At 37.8% G+C, this 24818-nt stretch overlaps 1 protein-coding gene across 1 annotated transcript in view; it reads right to left on the reverse strand.

Moving 5' to 3' along the window:
* Window positions 1-24818, reverse strand: part of CCDC60 (coiled-coil domain containing 60) — a 210336-nt gene that overhangs the window by 16468 nt on the left and 169050 nt on the right. The window contains 4 exon segments of the mRNA XM_074296538.1: window positions 2109-2162; window positions 5821-5889; window positions 9879-9963; window positions 19788-20028. Of these exon segments, the coding sequence (XP_074152639.1) occupies window positions 2109-2162; window positions 5821-5889; window positions 9879-9963; window positions 19788-20028 (449 nt within the window).

The raw sequence follows: 24818 nt of genomic DNA on the forward strand, positions 1-24818 counted from the left end.
CTTGTTTCGTTTTTTTTCTTTTTAGTTTTTCTATTCTGAATCAAATAAATTGAAAATATTGTTGGAAAAAATACTAAATCTGTGTTGAAGAACAAGAGGAGCCTTTTCATGTTGGTCCCTATGGTACAGGTATAGCCTTTGCTCAAGATTCAGAAGGAAGCTAGAAAGTGGGTTTCAGGAAGAATCCCTGGATAGAAAAGTTTGTTTTGGGTAAATGATAGAAATCCTACTTTCTCAGTGTCCTTGTGAGTGGTGATGAATGGGAGGGTGTCTGAATAGCCCATGATGCCTCCATTAGAAAAAGGAAATGGAGATATTATGGGACAATCTAGGTAGCTATTGGCACACAGCTGGTGTCCCAACAGTGACCTGACACTTATCTCATGCCTTAAATAAGAGCCTTGACTCTCTTGCCCATCCTAGAAGAACCTTTAGCCCAGCCTTTGGGCATAAAAGTAGCATATCCCATCACCCCTTGTTCTAGAGGGAAGGAGTATGAGTCAAAGTGGAAAAGGGGGAAACAGAGATTTTAGACATGTGGACTGAAAAAATGGAGTATGGTGGAGTAGACCACACTTTTACTTTTTCTTTTTCTTGCCATTTTCTTTTTCTTATCTGAAATTTAATACTAAAGAAAGCCTCTTAAATCCCTAATACCAACATGGCTCTAAAATCAGATCACTGGGGTGGTATATGTGGTTGAGTAAGTGCAGATCCCAGACAGAATTGGCTCCCAGAGTTGAAAGCCTCTAGAATTAATGCAACAGCAGCAGCCCCAACAACAACTCAGCTACTCCTATTAAATTCTGATAAATTGATAACTGAGTTCAGGCAAAGCATAAACATTGACTCTCCCTGCAATATGGTGCCCCCTATAGGACCTTTGGAGATGGTTTTGATTTTGTTAATATTTTTCTGGCATGGTTTCTCCTACTTGTCCCAGATTCTTCAATATTGGTGTCCTTGATACCATCATCTGACCAAACAATCTAAGCTAAGGACTTTGGGCCTTGGCATTTGACCAACTGATGCACCATTAGGACACTTTGGGGACTTTCCACATACCCTAAGACTGAATTGTGTTTTATGTCTCCTTCAAGTAGAGAATAAACTTGGGAGTAAGAACTGTTTTGCTTTTTCTATTTTCTTCTTCAGAGCTTAGTATAGTGCTTATTATATAGTAATGGAACAGTAAAGACTTTTTTTCACTCATTCTTATGTCTCAAAGTTGAGATTTGTTACTATGCCCTCATTGCCCATCTTTTCTATACTGTTCCCTTCTCTACCACCATTTTGGGACAGGTTTTTATCATTGCATCATGTGACATGTGTCACATGATATTGTGACAACTGCTGGTGAGTCAACCTGCATTGAGTCTCCCCACTCCTACCCATTCCCCACTCAGCTACCAAAGAGATCTTCCTAAAATCTTGGTCTGATCATATCACTACTCTACTCAATAATCTCTGGTGGCTCCCTAGGGTGTAAGAAGAGTGGAAAGTTAGGAGAGTATTGGGTTATGAAGGGCTTTAAAGGCCAGAGGATTTTGTATTTGGTTCCCACTTCTGCAAGAACCATGTTCTGATCTCCTTTAATGCAAGTGCCTCTTTGCTGAACTGACCCCACAATTTATCCTATAGTAATCTGGTCCTAACTTTTTGCAGACTAGCTCCTCCATTTGTCTGTCAGTTCCTTGAGAGCAGATTTGATTTCTTTCCTTATTTTTCTGTCTCTAGTGCTTACCATGGTGCTTGCCATACAGGAGGCACTTAATAAATGTTGACTTGATATGAAGTTCTCCACATTATCCACATCCTTTGTCCATGCAGTCCAGAACTAAGATGATTTAAAATGTGGTTGATATAGTACAGACTACAACAGATATCTGCCCTATCCTTTCTTAAGACAGACTGAGATTTTTTTTTTGCAAGACTTCCTTTGAGCTTGTGGTCCCCTCTAGCTTTCAGATCTATTTTCCCTTTCCTCTATCTTTCTCCCCTTTCCTGATGAAATGCAGTTGAGTTTCAGGAACTAACATTTCAGCAAGCAAACTGAGACATGAATTCTTACACACACTCACACACACGAACATGGACACTCTGCTTACCTTTTAGGCCGTCGGAGACTGTCTGTACTGCTACTACTTGACTTCTCAGTTATGCTGTAAGACAAAGGAAGGATAATCCTTTAAACCCTGCAAAATTTGCCTCTTGTTTGATGCTGTGTGCATTTTGATTCAGAACCATTATGATTTTTTATGAGGGAAACCACTAGTCACAATATACAAAGTCAGGCCCTGTCCTTTGCAGAAACATTCTAGGCTCCTTGCCACCTCTAAATCTTTGCCTGTGTGGTCCCTTCCTTCTGGAGAGTCTTTCTTTCTTTTTTTAATCTGTCTACATCTTGGCCATCTTTTAATTCTTTGTTGAGTGTCAGCTTTCCTCTTAGCACCTTATTTCTTATTTTTCTTTATTGGTGTGACTATGGTTTGTCTCCTCAAATAGATAAGAATTTCCTAGAGAATAAGGGTCCCATTTTAGGTTTCTCTTGAGTCTTTGGGGCTAATATACAGGGCTAGATAGAGTAGCAGTGGAGAATCTGTCTTTGGTTTTAATAAATTTGTAAATATGTTAAATCGTTTCATTCAGGGTCCTGTGACTAACATCTTCTTGAGAACCACTGCCCCTTGACCTCATTCACAGTGTTCCATGCTCCCGGGGCCTGAAACTACAGAACCTCTATATTCAAAGTTCCCCATTCTCCCAGCTCAATTCAGTTGCCAAATCCCTGCTAAATGTAAGGGAATGTCCCCGGTCATTTTTTTCTTTTGTTTTACTCATTAATAATTCTATTTTCATCATTCATGAGGGAGGCAGCAAGAGTGGAGAAGGTAGAAGTTGGCATGTGGGAGAAGAATTTGGGGCCTTAGGGACCCTTTTAACTCACACTGAGGAGGCCTGGTTAGAGGGGGGCAGTCCCACTGACACAGGATTGAATGACTTCCCAGATCTGCCACTAACATAAAACATAAAAACAGAACATGAAAGTCACCCCCCTCCAGTGCTCAGCCCCCCATCTATAAAATGGGGGTGCTGTTGGCCTAGATAATTTCTAAAGTCCCTTCCATCTCTGATATTCTATGTGCAGAAGACAGAAACATAGATATTCAGAATCACAAAAGTCCCCAGCAGTAGGAAATCCACCCCCCTACTCTAAAGGAAAGTACCCCCCAATGGGCATTTTATCTCTCCTTGAAGCCCTCCACAGAGGGAGAACTCACTGCCTCTGAGACAGCCTGCATTTCTCTGGAAGGATTGTCACTCTTGGGAAGTTTTTCTTGTATCGAGTTGAAATCAGCCTCTCTCTGACGCCCATTCATGGCTGTTTGGTCTGCCATCTTTTATCTGCTATCCCTTCAGATACTGGAAAGGAGCTTGCTTGTTTTTCTGCTGAGGATTCTCCTGCCTAGGCTAAACCACAACAGTCCCTTAAACACACTTTTCTACATTATGATCTTGAGGTCTTTGGAGCATCCTTAAGTCTTTCTTCAGTTTATCAAAGTCTTTCCTAAAATATGGCACCTGGAATTTAACTCGTGGTATAATGGCTATGATGCTACACTTGGGAATCAGGAAGATCTACCTGGGTTCAAATCCTAATTTCTACTGGGATAAGTTATGTGATCCCAAGGGAATGATTTGGCTTCTCTGGCTGGCCCTGTCAATGAAGGGGTTGTCTTCATTGACCTTCAAACAAGGTCTCCAAAATCCAAATCGCTGACCCTCCACAAATATAGATCACCTTTGATTTTTTTGGCAGTCATGTTGAGCTGTTGACTTTAGAGTCCATTAGAACCTTCCAGATGGGAGGTAGGGAGGCTACTTAGGAGGCTTTTGCAATGGTTCAGGTAGGAGATAATGAGTGACAGAACTAGAACAGAGGCAGTGAAAGTAAAGAAGAGTAGAGGGTCATAGATCGAGAATTAGAAGGGACCTTAGAAACCATCTAGTTCTAACTCCTCATTTGACAGAATAAGAAACTGAGACTTGGGAATTTTCAGTGGATTATTCAAGGGAGCACTGAAATGGAGGTTTAACAGAATCAATGAAAAAAGGTGTTGTGGAAGTAGATTTGGTAGCACTTGGAAACGGATCAGAAGGGAAGCAGTAAGGAAAAGAGAGAGGAGTTGAAATGAACCTCAAGGTTGAGAATGAGAGAAGTCTGTAAAGACAAAAAAAGTCTTTAGCCATGCTGAATAGTCCAATTTGGGACAATTTTGAGTTTGAGGGGCTAGCAGGAGACCCAGGGAGTGGTCTAGTAGGAAGTGAGGGTCTGAAGATCAGGAAAGAGGCCAGGTCTAGGAACAGCCAGGGGGGAATAGGTGTAGTGGCAGAGGCTGAAATGGGCAAGGAAGAGTAGAGAGAATTAAGAGGATGGGTCCCTTTTGACTACACCTGAGTCACCAGGGCAGAGTTGAGTTGACTCCTGTTCACTGTTCATGGAAAATATAAAATATAATTAAAATATGCTTGTATTTTAATGACAATCAAAAATTTCCCCTTGAAACTAGAGAGTTTTAAAAATACCCCTAGAGGGCAGTGAGACCCTATTCACTTTTAAAAAGAACCTGAATTTTAAGAACACATGGAAACAGCAAGCTGTGCCAATTGACCCAGAGCATGATTTTTTAATCTATAAGACAAAGACAATAGAGATAAATTATAGTGATTATAATAGAAATTTTGTACCAATTGATGCACCTGATCCTTTTAGTACTACTCTCTCTCTTTCTCTCTCACTCTCTCTCCTTTCCTCCCTCCCTCCCCTTTCTCTCTCTGTCTCTCTCCTTTCTTTCTCCTCTCTCCTTTTCTTCTTCCTCCCTTCCTCCTCCTCTCCCCACTTTCTTTCCTTCTTTTCCTTCTTCCGTCCCCCCTTTCCCTTCCTTTCTCTCTCTCTCTCTCTTTCCCTCCTTTCCTCTTTCCTTACACCTTCCTGACACACTGTAGTCTTCCTATACTACAGTTGTGATCAAAAGGATCTGAACTTTCTTGTCTTGGAGCATCAGGTTCTGGCAATCACCAACCACATCCCCTAATATTCATTGAGAAGGAACAGAAAGGGACAAGGACAAAGATTGGCCCCCAGACTTTGGATCTCTTAGGATGGGGTTGGATACCTCTCTTTTCTTCCTTCTTTTAGGAGGGCATCACCACCATCCAATCACTCAGGTTTAGTGTGAGTGTCCTTTCCAATTCTTCACCTCTCATTCATTTCCCATTCATCCTGTAAATAGCTTATTTGTACATATTTTTTATTTTTTTTCTCCATTACATTGTAAGCTCCTTGAGGGAAGGGATGTCTTTTGACTCTGTGTTTGTGTGTGTGTGTGTGTGTGTGTGTGTGTGTCTAGCACTTAGTACAGTGCCTGGTACATAGTAGATGCTTAATAAATGCTTGTTATTTTGATTTGAGATGACTCTTCTTCTCTGCCCTTGGGGCCTTTCCTTCTGATTAGAGTGGAGAGGACTTTTCTGAGAACCTACATTTAAATAGGACACCCAGGCCAGCCATCTCTTCATTTCCCAGCAGGTTTTACTCCTTTGGAGTTCTCCATCATGCTCCACTTTCCTCTCTCCCTCTCCCCTTTTTAGCTTCCTTTTATGACTTGTCTTCCTATTAGAATGTAAGCTCCTTGAAGGCAGGAATTTTCTGTTTGTATTTAAATTGCTAGCATTTAGTACAGTGTCTAGCCCATGGGAAGCTCTTAATAAATATCTGTTGGCTGACTATAGTGTACAATGCACATCACATTTATCTACCTGGTTTTTTGGGCAGTCTCCTTTAAAGCCATATCACTCTTCAGGGAGGGCTTGAGGATGGACACAGTGCTGTAAGACAATAGGCATATTGATGAGACTTGGTTCCTAAAAGCCGTCAAATCTACTCTTTTCTTTTTATAGATTTTGTAGTCTGCAGAAGGATCCTCACAATGGCCCTATGAGATACGTGCTATTATTGTTCTCATTTTTATAGATAAGGGAACCGAAGCAAACAGAAATTAAGTGACTTGGATAGGATCACATAAAGTGTCCAAGGTAGGATTTGAAGCCAATGTTTCCTCCACTAGAATCCACTCCAGAGGTGTCAAATTCCAGTCAAGTTGGCAGAACCAGATGAAAACATTAAGAGAATAAATATACAATCAATATAGACAATGTTAATTTGTGGTTTTCAGAGATCCCCTTTCTATTTGAGTTTAACACTACTGCTTAGGTAATGGATCTCATGGGTCAATGAGAGAATTATAGAATTTCCTTTTTTTGTTAATTGTGGCTTCCAAGAATTTTTAAAGAGTCCCAGCTATTATGTAGTTGATCCTCCTTTAGCTGACAACTAGATATCTATCTATCTACCTATCTATCCATCTATACTGCCTGTCTATGTATCTATCTACCTATCTATCCATCTATACTGCCTATGTATCTATCTACCTATCTATCTATCCTGTCTGTCTGTCTATCTATCTTGTCTATTTACCTATCTATCCATCTATACTGCCTGTCTGTCTATCCATCTATCTGTCTATCTGTCTATCTACCTAGCTATCTATACTGTCTATCTATCCATCTATACTATCTGTTTATCTATCCATCTATCTTCCTATTTATCCACTTATACTGTCTGTCTGTCTATCTATCTATCTATCTCTCCATCTACCTACCTATTTATCCACCTATACTGTCTATCTATCCATCTATATTGTCTATCTATCTACCTATTTATCCATTTATACCGTTTCTCTATCTACCTATTTATCCATCTATATTGTCTGTCTATCCATCTATACTGTCTATCTATCCATCCATCTTCATCATTGTCGTTGTCATCATCATCATCATTATCTATCTATCTATCTATCTATCTCTCCATCTATCTACCTATTTATCCACCTATACTGTCTATCCATCTATATTGTCTATCTACCTATTTATCCACCTATACTGTCTATCCATCTATATTGTCTATCTATCTACCTATTTATCCATTTATACCGTTTCTCTATCTACCTATTTATCCATCTATATTGTCTGTCTATCCATCTATACTGTCTATCTATCCATCCATCTTCATCATTGTCGTTGTCATCATCATCATCATTATCTATCTATCTATCTATCTATCTCTCCATCTATCTACCTATTTATCCACCTATACTGTCTATCCATCTATATTGTCTATCTACCTATTTATCCACCTATACTGTCTATCCATCTATATTGTCTATCTACCTATTTATCCACCTATACTGTTTATCTATCTACCTGTTTTATCCATCTATATTGTCTGTCTATCCATCTATACTGTCTATCTATCCATCCATCTTCATCGTTGTCGTCGTCATCATCATCATCATTATCTATCTATCTATCTATCTATCTATCTCTCCATCTATCTACCTATTTATCCACCTATACTGTCTATCCATCTATATTGTCTATCTACCTATTTATCCACCTATACTGTCTATCCATCTATATTGTCTATCTACCTATTTATCCACCTATACTGTTTATCTATCTACCTGTTTATCCATCTATATTGTCTGTCTATCCATCTATACTGTCTATCTATCCATCCATCTTCATCGTTGTCGTCGTCATCATCATCATCATTATCTATCTATCTATCTATCTATCTATCTCTCCATCTATCTACCTATTTATCCACCTATACTGTCTATCCATCTATATTGTCTATCTACCTATTTATCCACCTATACTGTTTATCTATCTACCTGTTTATCCATCTATATTGTCTGTCTTTCCATCTATACTGTCTATCTATCCATCCATCTATCTATCTTCATCGTGGTCGTCGTTGTCCATCATCATCATCATCATCATCATCATCATTATCTATCTATCTATCTATCTATCTATCTATCTATCTATCTATCTATCTATCTATCTCTCCATCTATCTACCTATTTATCCACCTATACTGTTTATCTACCTGTTTATCCATCTATATTGTCTGTCTTTCCATCTATACTGTCTATCTATCCATCCATCTATCTATCTTCATCGTGGTCGTCGTTGTCCATCATCATCATCATCATCATCATCATCATCATCATCATCATCATCATCATTATACTGTTTATCTACCTGTTTATCCATCTATATTGTCTGTCTTTCCATCTATACTGTCTATCTATCCATCCATCTATCTATCTTCATCGTGGTCGTCGTCGTCCATCATCATCATCATCATCATCATCATCATCACCATCATCATTATTATTATTATTATTATTATTATTATCTATCTATCTATCTATCTAATGTATCTGAAAGGGCCAGGGTCATGCTGGATGACCACAGGAGGAGTCATCCAGACTTTGTGTGAAGACTGTCAACAAGGTAGGATCTTTCTGGTAACTTGTGTCATGCTGTCTGGATTTCAGAATTGCCTTGTACATATAATGCTTGTGTGACTCTGAACAAGCTCACCAGCTAACTCTTGTGGAATATAAATTATGGAATATGGATGAAATGCATTGGGGGAGGGAGTTTCTTATACCATTAAAATTACATTGTTGAATCTATCCCTCTCCTCACAACAAATCCAAACTGTTTAAATTCTGATTTAACTTGAGACTTAATTGATTTCTAGAGATTTCTTCTTGACGTTCCTTCAAGGAGTAGGATCCTATATAATTTCTTGACAAGAACAGAGATAATATTTAGAGGGCAGAATATTTTAGGACCTGGAAGCCAAACTTACACAGGAAAAATGGGACTACCATTCTACCTCTTCTCTCTTCAAATGAAATATTTGTAAAGTGCTTAGCACAGTGCCCGATACATAATATGAGCTTACATGCTTATTTCTTATTCTTTCCCTTCCCCTTCCTCCCTACGCACATAAAATCCTAAATATTCAGACATTGGGGCAGCTAGGTGGCATAGTATAGAAAGCATCCTGCCTGGAGACAGGAAGATGTGAGTTCAAATTCAATCTCAGACACTTATGAATATGTTACTGGGCAAGTCACTCAATTCTATTTGCCTCGGTTTCCTCATCAGTAAAATGAGGTGGAGAATGGCAAACCCACTCCGGTGTTTCTGCCAAGAAAACCCCAATAAGTTTATAAAGAGTGGGACCACTCTAGTGTTTCTGCTGAGAAAACTCCAAATAAAGTCACTAGGAATTGGACGTGACTATTGATTGAACAGCAACAAAACATCTGAGCCCGAAGCATCTCCATTGGCCAGACAATTTTAAAATGTTTCCTAAATGTGTGCTTCTCCCTAGGTGTGTCTGCTTTATGATGTGCATATTCATGGGAGTCCCTCCTTAGGTCCAAGGGGAAATTTTTCTTTTCTTTCTTTCTTTTTTTTTTTTTTTTTCCTGAGGCTGGGGTTAAGTGACTTGCCCAGGGTCACACAGCTAGGAAGTGTTAAGAATCTGAGACCACATTTGACCGCTGGTCCTCCTGAATTCAGGGCTGGTGTTCTATCCACTGCGCCACCTAGCTGCCCCAAAGGGAAAATTTTCTATTGCTACTTTTCTTACTATGATATTTTATTAGGGCTCTTTGTTTTGCTTGACAAATGTCCTTTTTCTGAGTCTTCCTTTGTTTCTCTGCTCTGTTGGTCCATAGGGAAGCAGTTTGGAAAACAATTGGATTGTCTGCTCTGAGTCTATGCTTGGTGCCCTTTCAGGGCACTGATTGTCTACCGTGACTTTGCCAGAGAACCAGGGGATTGTAGTGGCTGGTGGCTGAATGCCTGGTCTCAGAATTTGGGGCAACCTCTCACCTCTGCCTGGGGACTCCTACCCGGCCTTTTCTCAAGTTAGCAGGATGTCCTACCTGGCATACTTTTTGTAATTATCCTCATCTGCAGAGACTGTTCTTCTGGCATCTTCACGCACCATCTCCATGAGTTTCTGAAGACCTGAAGAAAGTGGGAGAGACCATTCCGTGTGATGAAGAGGAGGAAATGGCAGGAAGTTATCCAGTTATTGATCCCCGTCCCCTCCTCCCAGAGTTAATAAAGGAAAACCCCCAGCCTCCCTCACACCTTCAAGCAACTGCTCTCTTGAAGTTATTTTCAGGAAAGCAGCTAGAGATTTCACTGAATTCCCTTCAAGAAAAAATGATTAAATTCGCACTGTGTGCCAGCGAAGAGGCCATGTGGTGGAATGCTTAGGGAACTGGCCTCAATTCCAAATGATTTGTTCAAGTCCTGCTGCTGACACATACTAGCTTTGTGACCTGGATAGGTTAACCTCAGTTAAGTTAATCTAATTTAGCCTTTCAGGATCAGAAACTGTTCTCTAAAACCAATTTTAGAGGACGTCCCAAGCTGCATTGGTAAGAGGGAATTTATTCTCGTCTTAGAGTTCCTTAGACAAGTGAAAGTACTGATTGGTATTTAAACAACAACAACAAATTATTGTAGGCACTTTTAACCACAAGGTGGGGCATCCCCATTCATTTCACTCATGCCCAACCCTTAGTGAACCCATTTGGACTTTTCATGGCAAAGGTGCAGGAGGGGTTTGCTGTTTCTTTCTCCAACTCATTTTACAGAGGAGGAAACTGAGGCAAATAGGATGAAGTGATTTGTATTCCAGGCTTACACAGCTAGGAAGTGTCAGAGGCTGGATTTGAAACCCGGAAGATGAATCTTTTTAACTCCAGGCCCAGTGCTTTGTGCACTATGGCCCTGGCTGCCAGTAAGTTCTCCCTCAGGGTCACACTGGAAGTGTCTGAGATCACATTTGAATTCAGGGATTTCCTCTATCCACTGTGAAATCTACTATTCTCTGACTATTTCCTTTGTCTTTCTTCCCCTTTGAAAGTCTCAGCTGCAAAGGAAATGAGGATTTCTGATTCCTACCTCCCCTTCCCTTCCTCACTATTCCCCATCCCCCAGGATTTTAGGTGCAATCACACCTCTGTCTAGCATCTCTCGAAGGAGTGGTTGGAATGCCAATTGGTGAGAGCCAGCCTGATTCCCTGGAAAGTCAGGAAACATTCTCTGAGAGGATCATTTATAAGGTTCCACATTTTCCCTTGCCTGCCACCAATTTTTACTTGAAAAGAATGCCTTTGGGCAGGGACTGTGCCCGCTAGTATGGGGCTTCATCTATCATGTAGCTGAGTTTTGATGTATACAAAATAAGGGCAGTGGCCACACTGTTTCCAGAATCTTGCTTGGAAAAAAATCAAGGGAGAGGGATTCAAAGGTGGTTGGCAAAGTGGGGTGTTCACAATGATGAAGGGACCCTGGAGACCCCTTCCCTGAGGTGTAAACACCCTGGGGAAATGCTCACAATATTGGTCCTGGATGCCTAAATCTGGGAAACAGGTGCTCACTTGCCTCTTTCCTGTGGAAAAAAGTGACCACCGGTAGATGGGGAAGCTGATGACATTAACATCTGACAGCTGTAGCTCTCATAATGTTTGTGGAATCTGGAGGTCCCCAGGACTTTTTTAGGGAATCTGTGAATCTTTTTCATAATGTCCTTCACCTATTAAAATACTCTTTCCTTTTCCAACTATCAATCTGGGTGAGGCCAGATTTTTCTTCATACTCTTCAACCAAAAAAATATGCAGAATAAATGTAGAATTATATACAATAAAATGTAGAAGAGATGAGAATCCAGTTGTTTTCTATTAAGCCAAGCTTATGGCTAAAGAAAAACTAGAGAACATTATGAAATGTCCTATTAAGCTATTATTCTATAAGCCAACTTAATAGAAATACCAGTGCAATGTAAAAATAATACCCACTTTCCTCATTAATGTTTTTCTTGGAAAATAGTTGCTTTTTACAAAAATATTTATTAATATATACTAGATTATTGCTATGTTAAATTAATAACTATTTGAAAATTTCTGTTTTAATTTCTGGTACAGATGGGTATAGACTCATATAAACAAATGTTATTTGACATCCCCAATAATTTTTTAAAAGATTATTTTCCTCAGTTACATATAGAAATGATATTTTTTGTTTATACTTGTACATTTGTATATATATATATATATACATACATGTATAGCTATGTATATATGTGAGTATATATCTTTAATAATCATGCTGAGAAAGAAAAATCAGAACAAAAAGGAAAAAGCACAACAGAAAGGAAAACAAAAGAAAAAAGAAAAAAGTGAATATAACATGTGCTGATTTACATTTAGTCTCCATAATTCTCTCTGGATTTGAATGAGTTTTTCCCTGCAAAGTTTATTGGAATTGCCTTGGATCACTGAGCCAATGAGAAGAAGCAAGTCTGTCATGACTGATGATTGCACAATTTTGTTGTTGCTATGTTGCTAAGTTTTCCTGGTTCTGTTGTTTTGCTCAGTATTAGTTCATGTAAATCTTTCCAGTCCTTTCTCACATCAGCCTATTCATCATTTTTTATAGAACAATAATATTTGATTACTTCCATATGCCATAACTTATTCAATCATTCTCCAATTGATGGGCATCTACTCATTTTCCAATTCTTTGCCACCACAAAAAAGCTGTTAGAAATATTTTTGCACAGGTCCATTTCCCTCTTTTGTGATTTCCTTGGAATGCAGACCTTGTAATGGCACTGCTGGATCAAAACATGCCTTTGGGCCTCGCTCCAAATTGTTCTCCAAAATGGTTGGATTATTTCATAACTCTACCAACAATGTACTAGTGTCTCAGTTTTCCCACATCCCCTTCAATATTTTTCATTTTCCTGTCATCTTAGTCAATTTGTTTTAATTTGCATATGATCATATATAACTTTAATTTTTTTCTGAAAATTGTCTGTTCATATTCTTTGACCATTTCTCAGTTGGGGAATGATTTGTATTCTGATAAATTTGACTCGGTACTTTATATATTTTAGAAATGAAGCTTTATCAGAAACATTGGCTGTAAATTTTTTCCCCAGATTTCTGCTTCACTTTTAATCTTGGCTGCTTTGTATTTGTTTGTGTAAAACCTTCTTAGTTTAATGCAATTGAAGTTGTCCATTTTTCATTTCATATGTTCTCTTGGTTCTTCTTTAGCCAAAAATTCCTCCTTTCTACAAAGATCTGTAGATAAAGTATTCATTGTTCTCCTAATTTGTTTACAGTATCACTCTTTATGCCTAAATCACAAACCCATTTTGACCTTATTTTGGTATTGGGTGTGAGATTAGGTTTATGCCAAGTTTCTGACATTATTTTTCCATTTTCCCGAGATTTTGTGTGTGTGTGTGTGTGTGTGTGTGTGTGTGTGTGTGTGTGTGTGTGTATGTGAAATGAGTTCTTATGCCAGAATCTGGGATTTGAGGGGTTATCAAACACTAGATTATAATAGTCATTAGTTATTGTGTCATGTGTATCAAAATAACCTATTCCATTGATTTACCATTTTATTTCTTATCCAGTTTTGATGATTACTGCTTTGTATTAGAATTTTAGGTCTTTTACTGCTAGATTACTATCATTTGTATTTTTTCATTAATTCCCTTAATATTCTTGATCTTTTGTTCTTCCAGATTAATTTTGCTATTATTTTTCTAGCTGTATAAAAGATTTTGGGGGGAGCTTGATAGATATGGCACTGAACAAGTAGAGTAATTTAGGTAGAATAGTCTTTTTTATCATGTTAGCTTGGCCTACCCACGAGAAATTGATATTTTTCCAGTTGTTTAGATCTAGCTTTATTTGTGTGAAAAGTGTTTTGCAATTGTGTTCATACAGTTCTTGGGTTTATCTTGGCAGGTAGACACCCAAATATTTTATTTTGTGTCTACAGTTATTTTAACTGAAATTTCTCTTTCTAAATCTTGCTGCTGGGCTTTGTTATTAACATATAGAAATGCTGATGATTTGTGTGGGTTTATTTCATATCCAGCAGCTCTACAAAAGCTATTCATTGTTTCAAGTAGGTTTTGGGATGGTTGTCTAGAATTTTGTAGGTCTACCATCATATCTACAAAGGGTGATAGTTTTATCTTCTCATTGCCTACTCTAATTCCTTTAATTTCTTCTTTTTTTCTTATTGCTAGAGTCACCATTTCTAGGACAATATTGAACAATAGTGATGATAATAGGCATCTTTGTTTTATTCCTGATCTTATTGGGAATGCATCTAGCATCTCCACATTACAAATAATGCTTGCTGATGATTTTAGATAGATGCTGCTTATCATTTTAGAGGAAACTCCATTTATTCCTATGCTTTCTAGTCTTTTTCTGCATGTATTGAGAACATCATATAATTTGTTAATTTTGTTACTGATACGGTTAGTTGTGACAATAACTTTCCTTATATTAAATCAGCCCTACCTTCATGGTATAAATCCCATTTGATCATAGTGTATTATCTTGCTGATCAGTTGTGGTAATGTCTTTGCTAATATTTTATTTAAAATGTTTGCATCAATATTAGTTAGGGAAATTGGTCTGTAATTTTCTTTCTCTGTTTTGACTCTTTCTGGTTTAGGTATCAGCACTATATTTGTGTCATAGAAAGAATTTGACAGGACTCTCTCTCTGCCTCTTTTCCAAAATACTTTACATAGAATAAATTGTTCTTTAATTGTTTACATGGAATTGTTCTTTAAATGTTTGGTGGAATTCATTTGCAAATCCATCTTCTTGGGGAGTTCACTAATGGCTTGTTCAATTTCTTTTTGTAAAATGGGATTATTTAAGCAATTTATTTCCTCTTCTGTTAATCTGGGCAATTTATATTTTTGTAAATACTCATCCATTTCAGTTAGATTGCCAGATTTGTAGGCATACTTTGGGCAAAATAGCTCCAAATTATTGTTTTAATTTCTTCTTCAGTGCTGGGAAATTCATTCTTTTCATTTTTGATGCTAGTTGTTTGAATTTTTCTTCCCTTTTTCTAATCAAATTAACCAAAGGTTTATCTATTTTGTTAATTTTTTTCATGAAACCAACTTTTAGTTTTATTAATTAGTTCAATAGTTTTCTTACTTTCAATTTTATTAATTTCTCCTCTGATTTTCAGAATTTATAATTTGGTATTTAAATTGGAGATTTTTAATTTGTTCTTTTTTCCAGCCTTTTTAGTTGTATGCCAATTCACTGATCTCCTTCTCTATTTTATTCATGTAACTATTTAGAGATATTAAATTTCCCCTAAGAATTGCTTTGCCTACATCCCATAGGTTTTGGTATATTGTCTCATTATCATTATTCTCTTGGATAAAATTATTGTTTCTATGATTTGTTGTCCAACTTACTCATTCTTTAGCATTAAGATTATTTAATTTTCAATTGGCTTTTAGTCTATCTTTCTCTGGTTCTTTATTGAATGTAGTTTTTATTGCATAGTGACCTGAAAAGTAAGCATTTACTATTTCTGCCTTTCTGCATTTCATTGTGAAGTTTTTATGCCCCTGTGAGCTGTTTTACATTTTCTTCCATTTCTCATTTTTTTTAGTTTGTTTGATTCTTGATGTCTCAGTCTCAGCTTCTATTTGCCTGGTTATGGTTTTGAATGTATACTTTTTTTCAGTTTTGTATCTCTTTTTCCATTGGTTAATTTTGCTTTTTAAGGTGTGGTTTTCTTCAGTAGATTTTTTTTTGCATTTGGATAATTTTTTTTAAAAAGGAATTGTTTTCTTCAATCATTTTTTGTTGTTCTTTTTCCAAGCTGTTGACTCTCTTGCATACCTCTCATTACTTCCTTCCATTTTTCTTCTACCTCTTTTATTTGCCTTTTAAAATCCTTTATGAGCTTTTCTAAGAAGTCTCTTTGGACTTGAAACCAATTCATATTGTCCTTTAAGATTTTCCATGTGGGCATTTTTTCCTCTTCTGAGTTGGTGTTTTGGTCTTTCCTGTCACCATAGTAGCTTTCTGTTGTTAAGGTTCTTTTCCTTTTCTTGCTCATTTTCTTTCTTTCTTTATATTTTGTGACATTTGAGATTGAGTTTGGCTCCTAGGGATACAGGCAGCACTGTTTCAAGCTTCTTGTGCAGCTCTGAACCTAGGCTTTGAGCACAGAGGCCCCTTGTATTGGGTGTCTTGCTCATAGGAGATAGCCCTACCTGTTCTCTCTAAATAACAGCCTGGTTTCCTCAATTGGCAATTTGCCTTCTGTGTTGGGACTAGAGGATGCTCCACTGGTATGTTCTACTTCTGAGCCAGGACCAAGTGTCTGAGTTTCTGATCTGCTGTGATTAAGACCCTCCCACTAGATTTCCTAGACACCATCTTAGCTGGACTGAATACCCCTTGAACCTAAGTGAAACTGATCTTTTTTGAAGTCCTTCTAATCTATCTTGAGCTGGAAAGTGGTTTCATTACTTCAGACTCTGTTGAGAGGCTTGGTTTTATGTGATTTTTTTGAGGGTCACTGGGAAAGCTCGATCCTGGTTTTACTCAGCCATTTTGACTCTGTCCCTGGAACTCTCTTCAATAATTTCTAAGTATGTAAAAGAGTCTTGAGACTCCAAAAATGATAACAATAGTGGCTGCTTTGTAGAAAACAACCCAAATCCAAATGTCTTACTTTCAGCCAGACCACTGGACACAGACAAATAAGTCTATTCAAACCTTTCTTCTCCAATAAATCGCCTACTTTTTCACCAATCTTCATTATTGCTGGGTTGCCTTCAAACATGCCCATGGCTCCCCCATTCTTGGACAACCTTCATTAACATCTATTTGTCTTCAATAGCTTTCTTTTCATTCTATATCTTTCCAATCTTTTGTGTCTAAACATCTTGAGATTCCTCCATTTCCCTTCCTCTCATTTCTTTTTATAATTCCTTACAAGCCAGCTTTTGATCTTATCACTCCACCCAACTGCTCTCTCCATCATTGTCAGTGATTTCATATTGGCCAAATCTAATGGACTTTTTGCACTCCCCTTGATCTCTCTGTTGTTAATCATTCTCTTTTCTTTGATACATACTCTTTTCTTTAGGTTTTCAGGACTTCTGAATTTCCTAACCTTAACTCTTTCTCTTTAACTTAACCTTAACTCTTTCTCTTTCTCCATTGATCTTTTACCTATGTCATGTCCACTAATAGTGGAAATCTCAAGAAACGTCTCTGTTCTAATCTTCTCTCTCTAAGGGTAGTGAAGAGAGTACTGGACCTGGAATTAGGAAGACTCATCTTCACAAGTTCAAGTCTGACCTCAGGCATTTACTAGCTGTGTGATCCTGGGCAAATCACTTAACCCTATTTGCCTCAATTTCCTTGTTTGTAAAATGAGCTAGAGGGGAAAAAATGGAAAACTGTTTCAATATCTCTGCCAAGAAAACTCCAAATGGAAGTACAGAGTTGGCTATAACTGAAAAAATGATTGAACAATTCCCATGGATTCAACTATAATCTTGATGCAGATTATTTTCAGATCTAGTCAGCTTTGTTAAAAGACTTGTTTTGAAAATGTGAATTTGTTCCAAGGCTTTGATATATTTTGGAACAATTTGAGATTGTGTCTATGAGAAATGGTGAGAATACAGAAAAAGGGGCCATTTCATAATAACTCAAATACTATAATTTTTTTCATGATCACTTCATGAACAAACTTGACCACAAATTTTACCCCATCAAACTAGCGCCCCTTTCAAAATTGAGGTCAAGCAATGCCTAGACCTGAAGATGCTGCCTCTATGTATTTTTAGCCATTAAATTTGTATAAAAATTGTGCTACCATTTTTATTAAGTTCTTCTTTTTTTTTTAATGTATCATTGATGAAGCTAGTTAGGTGGCACAGCAGATGAAACTTCAGGTCTGGAGTTATCTTTGTGTGTTCAAATGTGATCTCAGACACTTACTATCTATGTGATCCTGGGCAAGTGACTTCACCCTGTTTGCCTCAGTTTCCTCATAAGTAAAATGAGCTGGAGAAGGAAATGCAAACCACTTCAGAATCTCTACCAAGAAAACGCCAAATAGGATCACAAAGAGTTTAGCATGACTGAAAAATAACTCAGCAACAATGAAGTTTTTGACTGTTGTACACTTAACTCCCTGTGGTTTTTATTGCAGAATTTTGCACAGAACCATATTTTAAAGTATAGGTATGTCATATTTTAGCAGATTGTACTTGTCCAGCTCTAAATTCCCCCAACTCCCAGCCTTTGGTCAACTGCCTTTGAGATGTTTTGAACTGGATACTGTGTAGACATCTTAAACTCAATACATCCTTTTGTTATGGATTTTCTCATAGAGCCTATTACTGTCTCCCTTCTCCTCCAATCTTCCTCTCTTTTTAACTTCCTTATTACTGTTGAGACCATCATTCTCCCAGTCATCCAAGCTTACCATGTTGGTACATATCTTCAACACTGTCTTCAGGTACATGCAATATCAACTTGTTCAAGCCCATTTCTTCAGTCATTTCTACCTTTGTATTAACCTGCTAGCTATTGCTATTATGATGATTATTTATAATAGCTCCATAGGGTAGGTAATTTGGGAATTATCATGCCCATTTTACAGATGAGATAAAATAGAAGTGTTGACCATATCAGACCTCCAATAAGTGTCTTAGCCAGGATTTGAACTCCCGTCATTCTGATTTCTGATTTCCAGGCTCTAGTCACTATCCCACCAAGTTTCCTTATGTTGACCCTAAATCTGTTTCTCACTAATTTGCATCCATTGCTCCTGGTTCTTCTCTTTGGGATCAAACAGAGCGAGGCTTTTCTTATCTCTTCCATGTGATAGATCTTCAGGTCACTGAAGTCCAATATGAATCATATTCTTTTCTCTTCAGACTGAAATCCCCAGTTCTTTCATTCTCATATGTGATTTTTTTTTTTTGAGATTGATACCTAATGGAATCATGGCTAAACGATTGGTCATAGAATGAAGGTGAATAGAGAAATATAACATGGTATTGTGCTTAATGGGAACTTTCTCAGAAAGTCTGAACTTCCGTTTAAGGCCAGACCTTTGGCAGAAATAATAATAACTCCTATTTCTGGGGCATTCCCCAGTTATATAAAGCAAATTCTTCCTAACATCCCTAGGAGGAAGGTAGGATGTTATTCTTCCCTATTAACAGATGTAGTTATCGGATAGAGACAGGACCCCAACTTGTTGCTAACAGAGGATGATTATTTTACATGCTATTATGGTTAAGGAGACAAACTTCGGGGCAGAGCCAGGTTTCAGCATCCACGAGAGTCTCAGCAACTCACATTTTATGGAGGAGAAAATGACTGTCAAGATCAAACAAAGGCATGAGTGTCAGGTTGGATCTGAACCTGGATTTCTTTGCTTTACATACTGTGCTATTAAAAAAAGATGCCCATTTAAAAATATTTGTGCATATGTACCGTGGAAGGAAAGAAACAAACACTTAATAAACACCTACTGTATGCCCTCAGGGCTTAACAAATATTACCTTATTTGATCTGGGTGTTTGGTGCTATTGTGATCCAAATTTTACAATGGGGAAACTGAGGTAGACAGCACTTACGTGACTTGCCCCAATTGGATTTAAACATGCAGCTTCCTGATTTCAGGCACAGAATTATATCCACTGTTACCTTTTAGAGTTGTTTAGAAAGGGTATCTCTGGGAGGATAGGGGGAAACATGCCTACATTCACATATATCTGTTAATTTTGAACTCAATACTTGTGACTCCATCAAGTTTAATTTCCCCTATACCACCATTCTTGGTGTCTCCCAGATAACAAATACATACTTTTTTATCCCCTTGGGATTACCTCACAGGATGGGCAGCTGGACAAAGGAGGAACCAAAAATCAGGGTATAAGTATGGCACTCACTGACAGGGATGTTATCATCATCTGCCTTCGTGGATGAAGACTCATTGTCATCCAGTTCTTTACTGCTGGTGCCCAGGGTTACAGTGCTCTGGGGCTCATCCGAGCCAGGAGGGTTCACCGACAGCATGCTGCTCTGGGGAGATGACCCTCCACTTGTACGGGTAAGACTGATGGTCGATGCCTTCCGGCTTGCTTTTCGGCCGGTCATGATTCGGGGACCTGGCATTTTATATTTCTTGGACTAGGAGGAGGAAGGAAAAGGTAGTAGGGCAAAACAATTCCCATGATAGAATCAGATAGGGGAAGAAAATAAGGGTTGGAATCAATCAATTGATCAACAAGAACTTATTAAGAACCTAAATGAAATAGTGTCTGCTCTCAAGGTGGTTATATTATCTATAAAAGGTGACAACATGTACACGTATATAAAATAAATAAAAATAATGGGTGGAGTAGAAGACAGTAGCAATTGAAAATTTTTCATGTATGAAGGGGCCTTTGAGGCCATCTGGCTGAATTTATATGGGAATGGAAAATTCCTTAAAGTCAAGGATTCTTTCATTTTGCTTTTAGATTTCTCAGCGCTTGGTTCAAGATCTAGCACATAGTAGTATTTAATCAACACTTTTTGTTTGCTGAAATGAATCCTTGGTAAATGGCTATCTTATATCCCTTGAATATCTCTAGTGATGGGAAACTCATTATCTTTTGAGGCATCCCCTTCAGCTCTCAATCTGTGATCCTATGAATCTGCCTATCCTAATAGGATTTACTGATGATGACACAGTGCCTAATGTATAGAGTAGGTGCCTAATAAATACCACCAGTCTAATAATTTGAGCTTTAAGATTTCCAATTGAATTTCACAAACATTTTGAGCATCTATTATATGCTAGGCACTTTACTCACAACCAGGGTTACAAAGAAACTACCCCTACCTTCAAGAAACTGATATTCTTCTTGGAGATAAAAAACTTCTTTTATAATTATTTAATATTGTGTGTTATATACCTATTCTATTCCATGACCCACTATTTCATTTCTTTACCATATAGTTTTGATAATTACCCATTTATAATACTGTTTAAAATCTGTTATTGCTAAGTTCTTTCCTTTAAAATTCCTCCCTTCCACTAATTTCTTTTATGTTCTTGATCTTTTGTTCTTCCAAATGAATTTTATTATTAATTTTTTTTCTGGTTCAATGAAGTAATTTTCTAGTAGTTTAATTGGGATGGCAATGAATAGGTAGATCAGGTTAGGTAAAAATCATCATTTTTATTATATTGGCTTGACCTACCAATGAATAATGAATATTTCTCCAATTATTTTAATCTGATTTGTATATACATGTTTATGTATTTTAAATATAATGTGTATCATGTATATGTATATATAATTCTGATGAATGAATATACATTATTATGTACAATTATGTTCATGTAATTCATACATTTATCTTAGAAGGATATATTCCCAGGTATTTTATATTGTCTATGGTCATTTTAAATAAAATATATTGACCGATATCTTTTTTTCAGGGCTTTGTAGGTGATATATAGAAATGTTGATGATTTATGTAGGCTAGTTTTATATCTTGCTATTTTGCTAAAATTGTTGCACAGTCCTTCCTTAAATCTAATTCACTCAAGTCATAGTGTCACCCCAATGGTCATTCTGATTCCTTTAATTTCTTTTTCTTCTCTTATCCTATTGCTAGCATTTCTAGTCCTGAGGTCCTTTCTTGAACTAAACAGCCAAGCATTCCAACTTTTTTGCAGGGAGCATAACTCCATTGTTGACTACATTGTATGAATGCCAAATGTGTGTGCTTGCCAGAAAGATTATTTTATGGAGAACTCACACAGGGCAAGTGTTCCCAAAGTGGTCAGAAAATGTGATATAAGGATACACTCAAGGTCTCTCTTAAGAACTTTAGTCATAGGAGCTTTTACGACATGGGAGACACTGGTACGGTTCTGCCCAGCATGGCGTGCCTTCATCAGAGAAGGTGCTGTGCTCTGTGAGCAAAGTAGAATTGAATTAGCTCAGAAGAAACCCAATATGTGCAGTTAGGAAAGCCACTCCAAATGTTCATAGGGACTATTTGTATCTGATCTGTGACAGATCATTCCAAACTCATATTAGTTTAATTTGCCACAATCAGACACATTGTAATTTGGCTCTAACATAGTGATGTCATTTTGGTCCTCTTTGAGACATAGGGACAATAATCAACTAATCAACTGGGTAACAATAGTGATAACAAGCATCCCTCTTTCACTTCTGATCTTACCCAGAAGGCCTCTAGCTTATCCTCATTATGGATGATACTTTGTTAATGGTTTGAGGTGGATACTTCTGATCATTTTAAGGAAAATTCCATTCATAGTTTCAAGTATTTTTATGTTGTATTTTGTCGAAAGCTTTGCACTTATTGACTAAATTATATGATTTTAGTTGCTTCTGCTATTGATATAACCAGTTTTCCTAATGTTGAACCTGCCATGCATTCCTGGTATAAATCCCATCTCATCACATTGTGTAATTTTTGTGATACCTTGCTGTAGTTTCTGAGCTAGCATTTTATTTAGGACTTTTGCATTTAAATTAAATTGGTCTATACTTTTCTTTCTCTGTTTTTGCTCTTCTCGGTTTAGGTAACATTTATTTCATTTAAGGAGTTTGGTAGGATTTTTTCTTTGCCTATTATTCCAAATAGCTTATTTAATACTGAAATTAGTTGAATGTATTTGGAAATCCATCTGATCTTCATGCTTTTTCTTAGAAAGCCCATTTGTGGCTTTTTCAATTTCTTTTTTTTTCTAAAATAGGTATATATAACTATTCTATGTTCTTTTCTGTTAATCTGGACAATCTATGTTGACCAAATTAATAGCTATTTGAACGTGAGTAAATAACTTACTAAATTCTCGATCTGCAGAGGCTGGACTGGCCAATGTCCCAGATTCCTTTCAGTTATAAATCTATGATCTTATGGTCCTTGAGGTCCTTAGGCTTCCTTCAATGGAAAGCTTGGATGCCACCTGCTATGGGAGGTTCTGTAGGATTTACCTCACTCCCTCTCACCTGACACTACTTTGTACTTACTGATCTAGCAATATCTATTATTCTCCCTACCCAAGAGAAGATGTTTTTTGAGGGCTAGGCCCAAGTACTTTTTGTGTTTATGTTCCTAGTACTTGGCAGGGATTCTGTAACATAACAGGGAATTTTAAATACATGTTCACTAATGAGAATCTAGTTCAATTGATTTTACAGCTGAATAAACTGGGATCCTGAGAGAGCAGGTGATTTTGCCCAAGGTCACACAGGCAGTGAGTGGTGGAGCTGGAGTTTCAACCTCCCTGTACCTCTGGTTTAGTCAACATAGGAAGGCTGCCTTTTAAAATAAAATAATAAGAATGACACTAATGACAATAATTTTTTATAAATCTAGAAATCATTCCACTAAACCCCTTTAGATTCTGTACCTCTTTGTGTAATCCTAAGATTTTGAAAAGGTACAATTGTGATGAGGAAAGAGGGGACCCTGAATATTGGGGTATAAACCCCATCTGACTTGTGTGGGAGCCTGGTGCCTCTATCATTTGTCTTTGCTTAGGGATGTTCCCATTGGCCAGCCCCCTACGCAGATAAAGAGGCTATTGGTTAAGCTTCCAGGTTCCAGGGGGAGAGGGCATTGGGTGATAAGCATCCTTACTGCTTCTGCCTTCCTTACACTGCAGGAAATTAACTTCTGATTCTAGTGGGGGGAAAAATAAAGGATTTATTCAACTTGGTCTCAAAAAAGTAGGGCAATAAATCAGCCTGAGAAAAGCGTCCAGGCCTGAGAATTTGGAGACCTGAGTTTAGCTTTTCCCTTTCTTTATTTGGCTTCGAGATTTTGGGTAGCTCATTCAGCCTGTAACAACCAGATGATCTCTTCCAGATCTAGAAATATTAATGGCCAACAGGTTTTTGAGGAGACAGGTCCTCCTCCCTTGAGCTAGGATTTCTGACTACATCCCCAAAGTTGCTATTTCTAGAAAGAATGGCTAATGAATGCTTGTTCAGCCATCTTCAACAGAAACACGAACGTTCCTGCTTCCTTTATGGTGTCAGGGGAAAAAATGGAGCAGAAGTGTGGGCCAGCCCTTCCGTCAACTTTTTTTGTTTTGAGAGTTGCCTCTAAAGAAGTGCTGAAGCTACTGGTTTTGAGCTGATTCAAATCTCCCCTGACATCTTCCCAGGATAAACCCCCTGCTTCCTACTCCCTTGTATGTAACTCGTGGGTGGTGTTAAGCAGCTGTTCTATTCCACCCCAGAGGTGGCTGGGAGACCTGATTGCTCGGTGTAGGTTTTTACAGCTATGTCAGAGGCTTTGGGGATGATGGGAATTATAAGAGTGCTAGGCAACCTGGGATTTTGAATGGTGGATGGGAATAGGTCTTAGCATATAGAATACCATCAGATTGTACTGACTGGCTGCCTGTGAGGCTGAGGTTGGCAAATCTCTGGGACTCGGGTGTTCTGAGTTGTGAAGGGCCATGGCTGAATTAAATCTGGCATTAAATGGTAAGCCCTTCAGGTTGCCCAAGGAAAAGAGGACCAGCCCATTGTGGAAAAGGAGAAAGTCAAAATTCCCATGCTAAGTACTGGCATCAGTCTGTGAATGGCTCCCTGTACTTGTACTTCTGGTTTAGTCAATATAGGGGGGCTGCCTTTAAAAATAAAAAGAACAATGAAAATAGGGAACCTTAAAAGTAGGGAGTGCTAGATTGAGGAGAGAATTAGAAAATAAAATGTCTATTTTGTGGGAAGATTTGTAGAACAGAGAATGTCAGAGGTAAAAGAGACCTTAGAACATGGAATAACAGAGCTGAGAAGGGCCTTAGAATAGGGGCTGTCAGAGCTGGGAGAGATCTTAGATCATGGATCATCAGAGCTGAAAAGGACTTTGGAACAGGAAATGTCAGGGCTGGGAGGGCCCTTAGAACAGGGGATGTCAGAGCTGGAAAGAACTTTAAA

This window comes from Sminthopsis crassicaudata, chromosome 1, assembly GCF_048593235.1.
Source record: "Sminthopsis crassicaudata isolate SCR6 chromosome 1, ASM4859323v1, whole genome shotgun sequence".
Lineage (NCBI taxonomy): Eukaryota > Metazoa > Chordata > Mammalia > Dasyuromorphia > Dasyuridae > Sminthopsis > Sminthopsis crassicaudata.